This window comes from Drosophila ananassae, chromosome 2L, assembly GCF_017639315.1.
Source record: "Drosophila ananassae strain 14024-0371.13 chromosome 2L, ASM1763931v2, whole genome shotgun sequence".
Taxonomy (NCBI): domain Eukaryota; kingdom Metazoa; phylum Arthropoda; class Insecta; order Diptera; family Drosophilidae; genus Drosophila; species Drosophila ananassae.
The window spans coordinates 28,482,168-28,501,920 of NC_057927.1; the positions used below are offsets into that span (position 1 = coordinate 28,482,168).

General features: G+C 39.4%; 1 protein-coding gene across 10 annotated transcripts in view; it reads left to right on the top strand.

The window, feature by feature from the left end:
* The window catches only part of LOC26514219 (protein eva-1 homolog C), a 145,294-nt gene that overhangs the window by 72,936 nt on the left and 52,605 nt on the right, over positions 1–19,753 (top strand). The window contains exon 1 of one of the 10 annotated variants that reach the window (XM_044714219.1): positions 12,518–12,769. The exons of the other annotated variants lie outside the window; for them this stretch is intronic. Within the exon in view, the coding sequence (XP_044570154.1) occupies positions 12,649–12,769 (121 nt within the window). The 5' untranslated portion in view covers positions 12,518–12,648. Of the gene's footprint in view, positions 1–12,517; positions 12,770–19,753 lie in introns of those variants that run through there. 10 annotated transcript variants of the gene reach the window in all.

Below are 19,753 nucleotides of genomic sequence, written 5' to 3' on the forward strand. Positions count from 1 at the left end.
ACTGAAACGTGGTTGATGTCTCGAAAGGACCGTGGATTGTTCCGGACCCTATCGGGTGACTTTAGAAGCAGAATCGCCCTTGTGCATTTCCATATAGCTCTAAAAATCGGCTCCCTCGCACACTTCTCATAAAATTCATATAAGTTATCTGGAATGGACTTTGTAAAAATCTCTACAGTAAACCCATCCATTCCAGACGCCTTTGCAGATTGATTATGAAAGCTCAAACACCAAGACAGGTTCGGGAACACCCACCGCACTAGGCACTAAGTGCTTCGATACCTAGGAAGGAATTCGGACAATAAACAATCTACCACATGTGTGTGCCAACCTGCACCTTCCGGCTATTCACATATTCGGCCAGCGTCTCACCCCGCATTTGCATGGCCAGGTGGTTGCCTGAACATCTTACTAAACCAGAGGGGTTTTAGTACGCGTTCGCGACAAGGCCCAGAATGAACGGATTGCGACACACCAGGAGTAGAACCCTATTTATGTACAGAAGGTACGAATCAAAACACTCCGAAAATTTGCAAACAAAGTTTACTTAAGTGCACTCCTCAACGGGGTCATTCAAAACTACTGCGCCATGGCACCTGCTGTCAGGAAAAACCTGCATGTCTGCGGGCAAAGCACGTATGGATGTTTACTTCTTGCAAAAGGGACACTTCGCACGGGACGTATTACACGTCATGTGCCCCACGACGCACATTACAGCATTCGAACCCTGGAAATTACTCAATTTGCATTCACTTTTTCCAAAACCACGATATAGATCGGCAGTACGACCGACCTTGTACGTGTAGCCCACGCAGCACTACAATAAAATCAACTGTCGATAAAAAAATAAATAAATGGCCATCACAACCCTATCGGGTCACAGCCTGTTGCACAATCTGCCTCCACGCTTTCCTGTCCTGGGCCCGCGCTCGCCAGTTGGTAACACCAGATGTAGACAGGGCTTCCATCACCTGGTCCTGCCAACGTATCCGGGGTCGTCCTCTCCTCCGTTTTCCGACGATTACCGCATCAAATACCTTACGAGCCGGAGCGTCTTCTTCCATACGGGCGATGTGACCCAGCCAGCGGAGTCTTTGAATTTTGACTCGGCTTACTATATCAACATCCCCGTACAGCTCATACAGCTCGTGGTTCCATCTGGTGCGATAAGCATCGCCAACGCAGATTGGACCAAAGATTTTGCGGAGAATCTTTCTCTCGAACACTCCAAGAGCAGCTGCATCGGATTGCACCACTGTCCAGCACTCCGCACCATATAAGAGTACTGGAAGAATGAGCGTCCTGTAGAGTGTTATTTTTGTCGGTCGAGAGAGAGCTCTACTGTTAAAGTGCCTACTGAGCCCAAAGTAGCACCTGTTGGCAAGTGTGATTCTCCGCTTAATCTCCAGGCTGACATCATTTGTGCTAGATATTGCAGATCCAAGGTAAATGAATTCCTTCACGGACTCAAAGCTATGGCTTCCTGCAGATAGCTGGGAATCAAGACGCCGCGATTCCCTGCTAGAGCACACCATAAACTTTGTCTTATCCATGTTAACTGCCAGTCCTACTTTAGCTGACTCTTTTTCAATAGCCCCGAAGGCTGCTGTAACATCACGCTTGGTTCGGCCAATGATATCAATATCATCAGCGTAGCCAAGGAGTTGGACACATCTGTTTGTTAGAATAGTGCCCGTCCGATGCACACCAGCCTTCCTTATAATACTCTCCATTAGAATGTTGAAGAGCATACAAGACAGCGAGTCGCCTTGTCTGAGACCACACTTGGTATAAAAGGTTTCAGATTGGTCATTTCCTACCCTGACAGAGCTGATGGTGTTGCTCAATGTCATCATGCAAAGCCGTATTAGCTTTGCTGGTATACCAAGCTCAGACATGGCGGCATATAGGCGATCTCGCCGGGGACTATCGAATGCTGCCTTGTAATCGACGAAGAGGTGATATGTGTCGATCTGATTTTCGTAGGACTTCTCCAGGATTTGGCGCAAGGTGAAAATCTGGTCAATAGTGGATTTGCCAGGCCTGAACCCGCACTGATAAGGTCCAATCAGTGCTTCGGCATGTGGTTTAAGTTTTTCACACAGTACGCTCGTAAGGACCTTGTATGCGACTGGAAGAAGACTAATGCCACGGTAATTGGTGCGCAATGTGGCATCACCCTTCTTCAGGATAGGACAGATCATGCTGTGGTACCAATCGTCGGGCATGCTCTCCGTAAGCCATACCTTGCTGATTAGTTTGTGCATGCTCCCTACCAACATATCACCAGCAGCCTTAAACAATTCAGCCGGCAGGCCGTCAGCACCTGCGGATTTATTGTTTTTAAGTCGTTGGATTGCATCCTTGACTTCGGCATGGCTTGGGGTCGGTACGTCCACATCAGTACCATAGATTGGGGTTTGTGGATCATACTCTCCATAGTCATCATGGCCAGAGCCAGCTAATAGACTTGAGAAGTGATCCCTCCATAACCTCAGCACAATCTCTGCATCTGTGATTAGGTTTCCGTCATCGTCCTTGCACGCAACTCCTCCAGTCTTAAAACCTTGGGTCAGACGCTTAACCCTCTGGTAGAAGTTACGAGCTTCATTCCGGTCTCTGCTGCTCTCAATGCTCTCACACTCACGCCTCTCCTGTTCTCTCTTCTTGCGTCTGAAGAGGCGTTTCTCATCTCTCCTCCTTGACCTGTAGACCTCGACAACAGCCCTTGTGGCCCCAGCTTGCAGTGTTCTTCCGTAGGCGGCGTCTTTTGCAGCTGTTGCGTCGCGACACTCCTGGTCGCGACACAACTGTCGATAACAAAACCACTAAATCGATTGCTCTCTTAGTGGAATCGGAGAGAGCGGGCTCTGGCTCCCCAGCGTTTTCTAATGAAATGCTGATCTGGAGCAAGCATCCCTCTACCGCTCTCCAGCCGAAGCCCTCAGCAACATCGCCGACTTTATCCATTTCCGTCACCACTAATGCATCAAGTAACATGCATCAACTTTTCTTTGAAACTTTATTTGAAACTAACATTTCAAATAACTCAATTCTTCCAAGGAAATCACATCAACATTATGCTGCTGCCAGTAATACATACACTAAAAAAAAACACATGCTTATATCGACTCAGTGGGTGATCCTGATCTTGAATATATATACTTTATAGGGTCGAAGGGGTCCTTGCACACTTTTGACTAAATTATAATGTAGAATTGAAAAGGATGTGTCTTATCCAGTTCAGTGTCTTTATTTGAATGAATTGTGGTTTTCTTACCCTAAGGCTTGCTAGCTGTCGGCGCAGCGGCAGAGCAGCCGATTTATATATTTTATATATAAGTCAAGTTACAGTATGTAGAAACGGGCCGAGAGTTATGCATGCACATATGTATATATGTGGTCAGCGTGGAAACCATGCTGACTCTGTTCTAAACGGTGAATGCAATTGCATATCATATTACATATGCACTTGAAATGTGTTTGGGCATTTGGCACGCTGTTGCTGAGTACATTGTTATGTACAAAGTGAACTCATGTGTGCATACACCACATCTCCCTCCTTTTGAAAAATAACGCAATTTCATGGAGTTATTTTAATTCTTATTATCTATAAAATTTTTTTTTTTAAAAGATAATATATGTATATATGTATATTGTATATGTATATTGTATATATATGTATATGTATATATAAAATACCCTTGAAGAGGGTATTTTAATTTTGGTCAAAAGTGTGCAACGCAGTGAAGGATGATATATATTCTTGATCAGGATCACCTCCTGAGTCGATATGAGCAAGTCCGTCTGTCCGTCTGTCTGTCCGTCTGTCCGTCTGTCTGTCTGTCTGTCTGTCTGTCTGTCTGTCTGTCTGTCTGTCGGTTTCTACGCAAACTAGTCTACGCAAACTACAGCCGGAATGGTCGACTATATCCTATAGCTGCCATATAACTGATTGATCGGAAATGCCATAACTTTGGTGTTTTTTAAGTTAAAGGGTTGGGACTTTCCACACATGTTATATTTGACCAAAATATCTTATGTACAAAATTTCATAGGATCGGCCGACTATATCCTATAGCTGTCATAGAACGATCGGATTTGGCATAACTTTGGTGTTTTTTAAGTTAGAAAGATGGGACTTGGTACAGATTACTCTTTGGGCAAAATAATTCAATATGCCAAATTTCATAAGGATCAGCCGACTATATACGATCCGCTATATATCTAATAATATAAAATGCGTGGCGCCACCTAGCGGACTGCGACTCAACCACAAGGGTATATCAACTTCGGCTCCGTCCGCAGTTAGCTTTCCTTTCTTGTTTTAAATTTTTTTTGAATTTGTACTTAATAACGACAAAGAAAATGAAATAAACTAAAAATATTTATTATTTTTATTATTATTTTACTAAATGTGGTTATGAAATAAAATGTTTTAGCCTATCCTTATGAACTGTCTGTGTTTTGTTTTTGTCGTTAAGTATTATAATATTATTTCTATCTCCTATTTCCGTTACTTTATACGGACCAGTATATTTATAATCTAACTTATGACCTGTTTCATTTCTTAATAAAACTTTATCTCCTACTGAAATATCTATATTGTTTACTTTCTGATCATATTTAAATACTTGCAAAAATTGTCTATAATTGAATTCTTACCAATAGCGTACCAATAGTGTCAACTATCGCTCTGTCCAAAACATTTATAGGTGTGTCTGTTATTGTTAATGGGGTCTTACTATGTTTAGTTTAGCTTTCTGGCATTTCTGACATTTTCGTATGTAGTCTGTGATACACGAGTCATATTTTTCCAAAAATAATATCTTTTAATTTTTACTGAAGTTTTTGAAATACCAGTATGACCTCCTTGTATGGGATCGTCATGGAATTTAGACAGAATAGCTTTTTTATCTTTTTGTTTTTTTATAATTGTAGTGGGGTTTAAAACCGCAGACCATGTGCTTACTAGTGCCACCTAGCGGGCCGTACGGGTGGTAAATTGGCAACATTAGACGTAGGGATTAGGCAGGACTGCATTTGCATTTGGAATCAAACTCTGGACCGGCACGTATGTACGTCAGTTCCAGATCCATCCACAAATTTTTGGTTGAAGCTATCGCCGAGTACCCCCAGCTTTGGAGCCGAAGGAGGCGAGCATAGGAACGCTAATTCCTGCCCCGAGAGGGCAGCTACGCCAGTCAACATTATCAACGCCCAGCCCATATCAGCATCAATTGGTTTGCGGTGTTGTTTTCGTAGGGTGATCGTCAGACACAAGAAAAAGAGCAGACGAAAGCTCATGTCTGGTTTAGTCTGCGCGTTGCTGATAGACAGCTAAGAACTCCGTGCGTTTAGCTCCTAAACAAATACCCAAAATTAGGGAACGTCGCGATGATGGCAAAGGTGTCGTCCATGCCAAGTGTCATCAAAACCACATGAAGTCTTTAGTTAATCTGAATATAAAGTATAATCTAATAACCTAGTTTAGCAAATTTAATATCGGTACAAAGTTAAAATCGGTTAAAAAAATAAGATTAAAACCACAAGCTAAAATTGTGTAAAAATATACAAATTTAAAAAAAAAGGAAAAAAAGAAAAAAAAGGAATAGATCAAAAACGGGTGTGATGTAAATTAGAAAAGATGATGATTAGAAACGAGTAAGAAGTTGAATTAGAAGAGGGCGAAATTGAATAAAAACGCCGATAAGACAAATTCGGTTAAGTCTCGATGTGGGTGTGTGTGCTGAAAGATTTTAGTCTTCGCGAGTCGCTTTGGACTTGCATTTATTTACAGACTTCTTACGACACCTCCGATATTTGGAAGCGCTTTCAACGGTGGAGTATATCAGGTGAGCAAAGTCTACCCAATATTTACCTTTTTCGTCTGCATATGCATGTCATCTCGATTCAGAACCGAAATTTGAAATCAAATGAAATGAAAGTAAAACGTTGAAAATAAAGTTAACTTGTTAGGCACTATTAAAGAAAAAAAAAAAGAGAAGATAAAATTAAAAATAAAAAGAAAATATTTTAATATAATGAATAAGAAATTGCATCACATACGTTTGATTTAAAATATTTGCATTTAATAATAAATTTTACACTTAGTAAAATATAAATAATACGTTAAGAAATCCTTCCTAAATGCAAATACAAATTATTATCATTGGTTCTAAGTAATAGAAGTTTGTAAAACAGTAGTTAATAAGTAATCTTTTAGGTAATCTTTTATTAAGTAGTTAATAAATGAAGTAATCTTTTAGGCTTTAACTCAAGAAAACAAAAGTAAACAAAACGAGATGTACATCTTTATGTTTAATAAATACGCCATTATAATGAAAGAGTAGAAAACCCTGTTGTAACTCCATGCCGATCACAGAGCCGTCGTAGGGTCATAAACTCAAAGGGGCCTGTTGCAGGATCGTTGGGAAAACGCATTGGCCATGGTAGGGTGGGCTGAAGACACCCCTTTTACATCTCGGGGTGCGCAAAGTGAGAGTACTATCCTAGTTCTTGTCCGTCCGTTTGTTAATCTATCTCTTGTCCGGCCGAAATTGGCTCGTTTTTGCACGAAAATAAAACTGATTTATCCCAGATAACTATGAGCATCTGTAGGCTATAACCGCTAAAGAACACCACTCCATTCGCTGACGAGCTAGAGCCGGAATTTAATGCGTGCCGTGTTATTAGCTTGCAAAGAACACCAGCTCTATGTTGTTCGTTACAGGAATAATAATAAGTAATATCTGAACAATCATGGCGCCCAACGTGGGGCTTGACTGTACAGTGAAGCTCACTCAATAGCGAAACAAACAAACCATTCTTTTCATTTCCATTTCTATAAATTTCCTAGTCAGCAGTGTCAACTTTCAGTCGCATTGGAATGCAGTTTTTATATTTTCAGAAAGAAAAAAAATAACTCACCACAAAGAAAGAATTAATACAGCAGTCTCCTTTAATTGTGTTCAACCACGATAGGTAAGCGCTTTGGATTTGGCCAATTACGATCAATTATTAGTTTGGCTAACCGCGCTTGAACTAGCGAGGAATAGGTGAAGTAGCTAAAGGTCTAGTAAGTCGAGAATGCAGGATTACAGAGCTAATGCTTGCGAGCAAGAGTCTGGCCGTAATTTCGGAAGCAAATCTTTAGGCAGTTTTTAGTATTGAAACTTTATTGAGGCTAAGTATGAAGTGCTTGGAAGTACAATCTCAAAGATAACTAATAATAGTAGAGATTGGCCACGCTTGTTACGAAGGTCACATAAGTAAAGCAGCTTATGTAGCCGCTTGATGAGTTTTAATTTTTTTTTTTTTGCTGCGCCTTTTTCTCGTATCTTTTTCAGATAATTTTCTTTTCCTCTCACAAAAAAAATAAGAAAGACCTTCGACAATCAGCTCTTGGTTAGGCATGGAGTTAATTTTTTTATCGTAATATATATATTCTTGTGGACATAATCTAGTGGCTTATATCTTTAAATATTCAGAATTGTGGTTTTAAGTGGCAGCGCTAAGCACGAGATCTTCAAATTGAATAACAATAGTTTCGAAATAAAACAAAAAATAATAATAATCATAGGATATGGGTGTAGACCACTCAGATAACGAAGAAGCTGGAGGATCATCTCATTTTTGTATTTTATGCAATTCGCGAATTCCTGACAAAGAGTTATACAAAACGAAATGTGGGCACGGGTTTCATAGGAAGTGTATGAGCACACATATAAAGAGCAAGAAAACTTGCCCTACCTGCAAAGCGACTTTCTCTGGGGAACCTATTGCAAGATCAGATAGCTTTATTGCACAAAATACAAGAAGGCAAAAACTTATAAGTTCGCAAACAGAAGGCGAAAGTCGGGGATCAGAAAGTATGGAGAAAGAACGGCAGAGTCAAGAGCGAAGGGGTGAGGATGTGCAAAGTATGGTATTAGATGCTGTTAAAAGTATGCAACACGAGTTGCTAACCCAACTAACGGAGAAAATGTCCCTCATGATCCAGTCGAACCTAGCCGCCAGAATTCCCCAACAGCCACTTCAGGGGGCGACAGACCCAAGTCCGTCACTTGATCAGCTTCTTGGCATAGATGCTGGCCAGGTGAATGTTGGGCAAAGTCAAGCGCAGGCTAACATCTCTCCTCGGTCAAGCGCCTCAGAACTTTCACAAACGCCAGATAAGGTGGCGCATATAATGAATGGATGGAAACTTCGGTTTAGTGGAGACCCAGGAGGCATTAGCGTAGATAATTTTATTTATAGGGTACACGCGTTAACCGGTCAAACCCTCGATTCAAAGTTCGATGTTATGTGTGGCAACGCAAGTGCTTTGTTTAAGGGTAAAGCCAATGACTTTTACTGGCGATATCATAAATCGGTGCCATCCGTTAAGGGGACCGAATTGTGTGACGCACTTCGCCGTCAGTTCAGGGATACTAGAACGGATGTTGATATACGAGAATTAATTCGGGATCGCAAACAGAAAGAAAAAGAGAGTTTCGACTCGTTTTATGACGCCGTGGTTCAATTAACGGACAGCTTAGACTGCCCTTTAGAGGATAAATCTTTAATAGAGATTTTACGGCGAAATTTGCGAGCTGAGATCAGACACGAAATTTTAAATATCCCAACTGAGTCGATCTCAAAGCTTCGCGAAATATGTAGAAGGAGAGAATGCTTTCTAGAGGAAGTAAAACGGGATCAGATATATAAAAAGGGTACCCCATTCAAAAGTAACGTCTCAGAACTTTTTCAAGTTGAGAATAAAGAGTCTGAATCGGAATTCTTTGAGGACGAAGAGGAGGTCATCGAAGCAATGTCATTAATATGCTGGAACTGTAGGAAGGAGGGCCACAGGTACCAGGATTGCACGGCTCCTCGTAAAGTGTTTTGTTACGGATGTGGGGCACGCAACACATATAAGCCGGCATGCCTAAAGTGCCTAAAAAACAAGCTGCTGAACACCCAAGCCGCTCGTTCTCGGTATGTTCAACGGACTCAGTCGACAAACACGAAAAGCGAGCAACTATAAGTTCTGTCATGGATTCATTCAAAACTGATGTTGGTCCTGTAGAGGGATGGCATCAGAAAATCAATATATTTAGGAACATTAGCAATAAACAAGCTTATCTTAAGAAATTTGATGCTAAAAATAAGTCACGGAATACCAATAGATTAAAAAGATTCTGGAAAGTCACTAAGGATTTGTGTGCGCTTCGCAGCAATAATGGCCGTATACTATTGTAAAAACCCTGGATCGGAATATCAAAGGGCTTATGGACACGGGCGCATCTATGAGCTGTATTGGGGGGCAGTTTGCACAGGAAGTTTTGGGGAGCGAAGTTCCTATCCACAGAGTCTTTAATAATGTTTCTACAGCAGATGGAAATAAGCAAAATATTATAGGTCGATTAAGCACAAATATAGAATACAACGGTCAGATTAAGGCGATTCAGTTATACATAGTTCCATCTTTAAAACAAAACCTCTACTTAGGCTACTCTTTGACTTACTACCTCCAAATATTCAAATTTCGGAGCTAAGTGCTCACAATCTTACCCAGGGCCAAAAGGAAACCTTGCAGGGAGTAGTGGATCAGTTTCCATCATATGCCTCCGCTGGATTGGGCAAAACAAATATTTTATCGCACCATATCGATGTGGGCGAAGCCAAGCCCATAAAGCAACAGCATTTCCCCGTATCGCCAGCTGTAGAGAAGCTGTTATATGGTGAAGTCGATCGAATGCTGGAACTGGGGGTTGTAGAAGAATCAGACAGCGCCTGGTCCTCTCCAATGGTTCTGGTGCAGAAACCTGGTAAGGTCAGACTTTGCTTCGACAGCAGGAAAGTGAACGCCGTGACCGTGAAGGATGCGGATCCGCTTCCACAGATAGATGGTATTCTGAGTCGCTTGCCAAAAGCAATGTTTATAAGCAGTCTCGACTTAAAGGATGCATTCTGGCAAATTCCGCTAGATCCAGCGTCCAGGGATAAGACTGCGTTTACGATCCCAGGTCGCCCACTTTTCCAATTTAAGGTAATGCCGTTTGGCTTGTGTAATGCCGGACAAACAATGTCGCGACTCATGGACAAAGTTATTCCGGCGTCACTGCGAAATGAGGTGTTCATCTACCTCGACGATCTACTTCTAGTTTCGGACACCTTTGAAAACCACATAAGGGTTCTAAAGACAGTGGCGGACTGCATCCGGTCTGCCGGGTTGACAATTAATGTTCAGAAAAGCCATTTCTGCGTTCAACACGTCAAATATTTAGGGCATGTGATCGCGGAGGGCGAAATACGCACAGATCCCGAAAAAGTGGCAGCGATTGAAAAGTTTACTCTGCCGAAAACCTTGAAGAGTCTGAGAAGTTTTCTCGGAATGGCGGGTTGGTACCGTAAATTTATTGGCAATTTTGCCACTGTAGCCGCTCCTCTTACTGATTTACTGAGAGCTAAAAGGAAATTCACAATGACCGAAAAAGGACATCAGGCATTCAACAGTGCGAAGCTTCCCGACTTGAAGGTTGTGGATAACTTGGTTTAACGACGCTCAGAGCACGCAATAGGCGAGCCCCTTCATGATGTCTATATCTGGAAACTGTGGGTACCATTACAGCTGGTGGGCAATGTTCTGAAAAATGCACACGATCACCCACTTGCTGCTCATGGAGGCGTGCATAAGACGCTAGAAAGAGTACGCCGCTACTATTACTGGCCAGGTTTGGCGGGCGATGTTAAGGCTTATGTCAGTAATTTCGATGCATGCAAGGCTACAAAAGCTCCCAACTGTCCGTTAAGACCTCCCATGGGAAAAGCTCCAGAATCGCAACGATTCTTTCAGCGTTTATACATCGATTTTTTGGGACCATATCCGCGGTCGCGTAGTGGAAACATCGCAATTTTCATAGTTCTAGATCACTTTTCAAAATTTGTTTTTTTAAAAGCCATAAAGAAAATGGAGTCGACTGTCGTAGTGAAATACATGAAGGAAGAATTGTTCCACTTGTTCGGAGTGCCAGAGTTAATTTTTTCGGATAACGGCACACAATTTAGGGCTAAATTGTTTCAAAAGTTGCTGAGGGAACACCGAATTACCCATAAGCTCACAGCCATTCATGCCCCTCAAGCAAATGCGTCAGAGCGGGTGAATAGATCAATAATAACGGCTATACGTGCATATGTAGATACTACCCAAAAAGATTGGTATGTGAATCTAAACAGCATTTGCTGCGCCCTCAGGTCAGCTACCCACTCATCCCTCGGGACATCGCCCTACTATATGGTGTTTGCCCAACACATGGTTACGTCTGGAGGTACCTACGCTTTGTTAAGGTCGCTACAATCATTACAAGACAGAGGAATAGCATTCACTAAGTCAGACTCATTAGAGCTAACTCATAATAAGCCAGTTATGCTGTCAGAAAAACGAGATGGTGTTAACAGAGATCGCTATAATCTTAGATCAGGTGAGATTTCCTACTCCATCGGGCAAGAAGTTTTTCGGAGAAATTTTAAACAAAGTAGTTTCCAGACAGGATATAATGCCAAATTAGGTCCTGCTTTTGTAAAGGCACGGGTCCGTCAGAAGTTAGGAAATTCGTACTACGATATTGAGGATCTGCAAGGTAAGCTGGTTGGACGCTACCATGCAAAGGATCTGCGGCAATAGTCCTGGCGGGATCAGCCTTGTTCGGTTTACCCCAAGTCTGATGTTAGCGGGGGGGTGTTGTAGTGGGGTTTAAAACCGCGGACCCTGTGCTTACTAGTGCCACCTAGCGGGCGGTACGGGTGGTAAATTGGCAACATTAGACGTAGGGATTAGGCAGGACTGCATTTGCTTTAGCGTTTTAGGAGTAGCAGAAGTCTAGCCCTGGCAGTAAGCCATCTTGTAGAAACTGAGATCGAGAATCTGGTGCTTTCTTTTGGAATCAAACTCTGGACCGGCACGTATGTACGTCAGTTCCAGATCCATCCACAAATTTTTGGTTGAAGCTATCGCCGAGTACCCCCAGCTTTGGAGCCGAAGGAGGCGAGCATAGGAACGCTAATTCCTGCCCCGAGAGGGCAGCTAAATTCCCCATACCGGCCAGAACCAGAACTCAGCCAGTCAACATTATCAACGCCCAGCCCATCATCCCAGCCCAGCCCATATCAGCATCAATTGGTTTGCGGTGTTGTTTTCGTAGGGTGATCGTCAGACACAAGAAAAAGAGCAGACGAAAGCTCGTGTCTGGTTTAGTCTGCGCGTTGCTGATAGAAAGCTAAGAACTCCGTGCGTTTAGCTCCTAAACAAATACCCAAAATTAGGGAACGTCGCGATGATGGCAAAGGTGTCGTCCATGCCAAGTGTCATCAAAACCACATGAAGTCTTTAGTTAATCTGAATATAAAGTATAATCTAAAAACCTAGTTTAGCAAATTTAAAATCGGTACAAAGTTAAAATCGGTTAAAAAAATAAGATTAAAACCACAAGCTAAAATTGTGTAAAAATATACAAATTTAAAATAAAAGAAAAAAAAAAAGGAGTAGATCAAAAACGGGTGGGATGTAAATTAGAAAAGATGATGATTAGAAACGAGTAAGAAGTTGAATTAGAAGAGGGCGAAATTGAATAAAAACGCCGATAAGACAAATTCGGTTAAGTCTCGATGTGGGTGTGTGTGCTGAAAGATTTTAGTCTTCGCGAGTCGCTTTGGACTTGCATTTATTTACAGACTTCTTACGACACCTCCGATATTTGGAAGCGCTTTCAACGGTGGAGTATATCAGGTGAGCAAAGTCTACCCAATATTTACCTTTTTCGTCTGCATATGCATGTCATCTCGATTCAGAACCGAAATTTGAAATCAAATGAAATGAAAGTAAAACGTTGAAAATAAAGTTAACTTGTTAGGCACTATTAAAGAAAAAAAAAAGAGAAGATAAAATTAAAAATAAAAAGAAAATATTTTAATATAATGAATAAGAAATTGCATCACATACGTTTGATTTAAAATATTTGCATTTAATAATAAATTTTACACTTAGTAAAATATAAATATATAAATAATACGTTAAGAAATCCTTCCTAAATGCAAATACAAATTATTATCATTGGTTCTAAGTAATAGAAGTTTGTAAAACAGTAGTTAATAAGAAATGAAGTAATCTTTTAGGCTTTAACTCAAGAAAACAAAAGTAAACAAAACGAGATGTACATCACTGTGGACGGAAGTCCACGAGGTGACGACCTGCATGCCTAGGCGTGCGCGAGGAAACTCTATATATAGCCGAAGAATTAAAAATTTTCTGTAGGCAACCGATCTAAATGAATTATATACCAATCGAAAGGTATTGTTTCAATTAGATAATTTTTGTCGAAACATATTCCAAAAGTTATTTGGTTTGGGAGAAATTAGGGTAAAAGTAAAAAAATTTTTTATCACTAAAGAGGGGCTGGTGGACACATTTTAGTCCCCAGATAGAATATATTTATATATTCGCATTCTAAATGCGCTAAATACGCGTCGATTGGTACCTCAATCGACCCGATCCGACATTTCATTCAGAAGTTATTCGAAAAATTCGATTTTTTCTTCTTCTTCAAAATGAAGCCAGTTGTCGGTTTGTCGGTTTGTCTGTTTGCACTATTTTTATCTTCAAAATCCTGAAAAAATTGGAAAATGTTTGTTACTATCATATGAGCAACTATTGTTCTACAACTTTTTGAAATACCTTGAGCTTACGTCAAAAAATTAAAAAAACTTTGTTAATGAAAAAATTCATAACTTTATAATAAAGAAAGATATTAAAAAGAGCCTTACACCGTTGAAATGGTTTTCTAAATATCAATTTCACTTTTTTTGAGACCAAACGTTTATATAGTACACAAAAAAAAATACACTAAAAATAAACTTTTTTTTTAAGGAAAAAAATTATTTTTCAAAATTTGGTCGATCCTTTTTATATTGCACGTGGAGATAGCTTTTGAGATGACGCAACTTTTGATATATCGCTCATATCTGGCAAAATCCGTTAACTTAAGATATAGTCCTGTAAGTGCAGCTACCCATTTTGTACAGCCTCCTGTGAAGCTTGCATTTACTTTTACATGTGTGTGTATTTGATTGGCAACTTTGCTTTTTGGAGTCTGCATATATTTGGTCAATACCCTAAAAAAAATGGAGTATATCTTTTCAGATTTTAGTTTATATATTTAAAAATAAAATCCAAATAAAAAAGGGCTTAAAAAGTAAAACGTAAAAACATTGACTCAACTTGGACTCGAACCCAGGCCCTCCGTATTAGGAACCACGACGCTCTCCACTCGGCTAACCTCGAACTTTGTTGCTTGATGGCAACTTTTGATGTAATTCTACTTTGTGTTTCAGTGTCTCATGTCTTAATGAGAAGACGCAGAAGATTGGTACTTCAACCGACCCGGTCCGACATTTCTTTCAGAAGTTTTCGATTTTTACAGTTTTTTCAAAATGAAGCCAGTGGGTCTGTTTGTCTATATTTTTTTCTTTGCAATACTGAATAAAATTGGAGATTTTTGTTAATGTCATATGACTCATATGATATGAGCAATTATTGTTCTACAACTTTTTGAAAAAGCTGTAAAAATCTAATTTCTTGAATAACTTCTGAAAGAAATGTCGGACGGGTCGGTTGAGGTACCAAAGTTAGAGGGTTGGGACTTTCCACACATGTTATGTTTGACCAAAATATCTTATGTACAAAATTTCATAAGGATCGGCCGACTATATCCTATAGCTGTCATAGAACGATCGGAATTGGCATAACTTTGGTGTTTTTTAAGTTAGAACTTGGTTTTTAAGTAAGGACTTGGTACAAATTACTTTTTGGGCAAAATAATTCGATATGCCAAATTTCATAAGGATCGGCCGACTATATACAATCCGCTTATATCTAATAATATAAGATGCGTGGCGCCACCTAGCGGACACAACTACGCTATCATCAATTTTAGTGACGAAAATATGCTATTTAGGTGTACAAAATTGCATATAAAAAATATTCTTGTTCGGCACGTGCAAGAAAAACAAAAAAAAAACAGTCACGTGCCGAACAAGAATATTTTTTATATGCAATTTTGTACACCTATATAGCATATTTTCGTCACTAAAATTGATATCAGATATTTTGGGTTTCGCATGCAGGTTCGTCACCGGTACTTTACCTCGTCAAGAGGTTTTTTTTATATAATCTTTATGTTTAATAAATACGCCATTATAATGAAAGAGTAGAAAACCCTATTGTAACTCCATGCCGATCACAGAGCCGTCGTAGGGTCATAAACTCAAAGGGGCCTGTTGCAGGATCGTTGGGAAAACGCACTGGCCATGGTAGGGTGGGCTGAAGACACCCCTTTTACATCTCGGGGTGCGCAAAGTGAGAGTACTATCCTAGTTCTTGTCCGTCCGTTTGTTAAGCTATCTTTTGTCCGGCCGAAATTGGCTCGTTTTTGCCCGCAAATAAAGCTGATTTATCCCAGATAACTATGAGCACCTGTAGGCTATAACCGCTGAAGAACACCACTCAATTCGCTGACGAGCTAGAGCCGGAATTTAATGCGTGCCGTGTTATTAGCTTGCAAAGAACACCAGCTCTATGTTGTTCGTTACATAATGGTCACCGGGTTGAGTAGCGCTACTCTTAATGTTTTCAATATTTTATTGCCCATAAATTTGAAATTATCTATTGAAGTATATTCGAAGATATTTTCCCACGGTGCCACTTGAGTTGGCTGATTTTATTTATACCGGCTTGCAGTTCAAGCCTTTGGAAAAATTGACCTAAGTCTAGAATTCCATTGGTATATAAATCGCTAACATCGAATCTTGCGGTAATTTTTCTGCTATGTTTAAATAAACATAACAAATCTTTTACATGCAATGTCCCTACTTTACGTACTTCGTCATTGTTAATGACTTCATATACGTTGGGCTTAGAAGCTGAATCTAAGGATTGCGTACGCAATTCTTTTTCTTTATTTTCCGCGCGGATTTTCTGTCTTCTCTGATATCTTGTAGTGACTTTATTGATATTTTTGGTTATATTTTGGTTATTCTTGATAACGCATCAGCAACATAGTTGTCTTTTCCCTTCAGATATTCCACAGTGAAATTATATTCTTCCAGTTCAAGAGCTTGATTAGAGCTTGGATTAATCATTGAAAACAGGTAAATTAAAGGTCTATGATCAGTCTTGACAGTGAAGTGTCTACCATAAACATATGGTCTGAAATAAGTTATTGCCCAATGAATTGCTGTCAATTCTTGTTCTGTTGTACTTTTATTACTTTCACCCTTAGTAAACGATCTTGATGCATAAGCAACTGGAAGTTGGAGTCCATTTTTGTTTTGAGTTAAAACCGCTCCACACGCTTGCTTACTTGCATCCGTTATTATGCAAAATTCTTTGCTGAAATCTGGGTATTGTAATAAATTCGGATTTACAAGTGCCGATTTGAGATGATCGAAGGCATTCTGGCAATCAGTTGTCCATTCGAATTTAACATCTTTTTTACATAATCTTGTTATGTGACAAGCATAGTTGGCAAAATTTTTGATAAAACGTCTACAATAATTGAAAAATGCAACAAATCTTCTAGCGCTGTCCGCATCATGAGGGACTGGGTAATTTTTAATGACGTCGTATTTTTTGTCGTCTGGCAAGATTCCTTTATCAGTGCATTTATGTCCCAGAAAGGTGACTTCATACATAAAAAATGAGCATTTTTCAAGATGTACCTTAAGGTTGTATTCCCTACATTTCTCAAAAACATCAGATAAGTTTTTAAGCATAGGTTTTTCGGAACAACCTATAACTATTAAGTCATCCATAAAGGAATGCTTGTGAAGGGTCTAATCCAAAGAATGCAATAGTCATCATCCTCTGAAATGAATTAGGCGCTATTTTTAAACCGAAAGGCAATCGTGTAAAGCGATTCGAGCCATTGCTCGTTGAAAATGACGTTATATCCCTGGAACCTTTTTCAAGTTCGATTTGATGAAAGCCAGACATTAAGTCCTTCCAAAATATCATCAATTCTAGGTAGCGGGAATTTATCCGATAACAGTTCTTTATTAATTTGACGATAGTCAATTACTAATCGCCATTTTTTCTTATCAGATCCGGGAAGTGATTTCTTCGGAACTAATAACAGTGGGCTGTTATAGGCTGATACTGACGGTTCTACTATTTTATTGTCTATTAAGTTTTGTACCTGTATATTAATTTCATCCTTCTGACTATGTGGACTTCTATAAATCTTTATGTAAACTGGTTTATCATCCTTTAATCTTAGCTTTTGCTTGTAGAAATTGTTGGTTGTGATTGATTCGGTTTCGAGTCCGAATACATCACTAAAATGGGTGCATAAATTAGTCAGTTCGTTTTTGAATTGTGGCGGGAAATTTTTAGCTAATTGAGATAAGACAGTTTTTTCTCTATTTTCTGGATTTTTGTGAACTATGTCATAGTTCGAAAGTGGTTCATATTTTAAACTGTGAATATTTACTATTTTATCATTACTGGTTGTATTCAATAATCGGACAAATGCATTTTTGGTTGTTGCGACCGTGTTCGCAGCATAAATGCCATGTTGAATTTCCTGTTTAGATATTAATATACTCTCTTCATCTGATGATAGATGAATCTTTCGGACAACTTGGGATCTTGCTGGTAGAACAATGGAATTATTACCAGAACTGTGTGTTATTGGAACATACTTGGAACATATTGGGAAATTCAAATTATTTGGTCTCATTATTAGCCAATCTTCATTTGGTTTGAAATCTAACTGGCAATTGAATTTCTTAATGAAGTCAATGCCTATTATTCCATCACAAGGTATTGCGAAGTGCAAATTTACTAAATGAAAATCGTGTGGAATTATGTATTTACCTGTCTGTATCTCTATTGAAATAAATCCGTTTGACTGTGTTATTTCTTGGCCTATGCCTTGGATATTGATTTTCTTATTAATTTTGATATCATGAAACATATCAGAATTTTCCTTTAAAAGAGATATGTCTGCACCAGTATCTATTAAAAATACAAGCTTTTTATTCGTCTTTACATTATAAAAGTCTACAAATATATTTAAGCAAAGATTGATTGTATGAACCGCATAACTGCCTACTCCTGAACATCTGAAGGCTGAGAGTTTTACGAATTATTCTGGGCAATTCTCACGTTATTAATTGTGTTACTGTTATTGTGGCCTCGATTCGAGTTGCCACGGCCTCTTGATTTTCCTCTATATTTGCCTTGCCCATTATTATTATGATTGGAACTGTTGTAGTTGTTGTAATTATTATAACCACCACGAGAGTTTCCTCTGAAATTTCCACGTCCGCAGTTTCCACCACGCTGTGAATAATTTTTAAAATAAAGGACAGTATTAAGTTGTCCAGTGGCTTCCGTGCAACTGTTTACGAATTTGGATATGGCATCATTCATGGTGTTGAAGGTGCCAGCTTGCATGATAAGTTTTACCTTATCAATTGCTTTGCCATTGCCTTAACTGCAGACTGTGTAGAATAACTTCTGGCTAACGCAAGTGGTAGGCCGTCCGTTATGTACGCACTTTCTAAAGCTTTTGTCATTTGCTCAACCTCTGATGTATATTGGTTAGCAGTTTTGTTGCGTTGTTGTAGATTCATCAGTTTAGCTGATAATACTTCAACAGTTTCACCTTTGACATTTACCTTTAGTCCGGAAATGACTTCTGATATAGTTGTTTCATTCCCGACTAAGTTTCTGGCGACACCTTTTAGCTTTGTTTTTATACCCTTGCAGAGGGTATTACAATTTTGGTCAAAATTGTGCAACGCAGTGAAGGAGACATCTCCGACCCTATAAAGTATATATATTCTTGATCAGGATCACCTCCTGAGTCGATATGAGCATGTCCGTCTGTCCGTTTCTACGCAAACTAGTCTCTCAGTTTTAGAGCTATCGAGTTGAAACTTTGCACACATCCTTCTTTCCTTTGCAGGCAGTATATAAGTCGGAACGGCCGGGATCGGTCGACTATATCCTATAGCTGCCATATAACTGATTGATCGGAAATGCTTTGGTGTTTGGTGAATAACTTTGGTGTTTTTTAAGTTAGAGGGGTGGGACTTTCCACACATGTTATATTTGACCAAAATATCTTATGTACAAAATTTCATAAGGATCGGCCGACTATACCTTATAGCTGTAATAGAACGATCGAAATTGGCATAACTTTGATGTTTTTTAAGTTAGAAAGATGGGATTTGGTACAGATTCTATTTTAGGAAAAACAATCTGATTTGTCGAATTTCATAAGGATCGGCCGACTATATCCTATAGCTGCCATATAACTGATTGATCGGAAATGCCATAACTTCGTTGTTTTTCAAGTTAAAAGGATGGGAGTTTCAATGGATTCCTCTTTTGGCAAAATAATTCGATTTGCCAAATTTCATAAGGATCGGCCAACTATATACGATCCGCTATATATCTTATTATACAAGATGCGTGGCTGCAAGGGTATATAAACTTCGGCTCCGCCCGAAGTTAGCTTTCCTTTCTTGTTTTTTCAAACATTTATTATAAAGTTTGTATAGTTTATAAAAGCAATTGGCACACATTATGACAACAATTACACAGGCCGACAATTTCCAACTTTTGTTTTCCTCACGCATAATTTCTAATATCTAAAACTGTTTCTTTGTTCAAAACGTATCTATTTCAGGTTCAGCTTGTTTAGTAAAG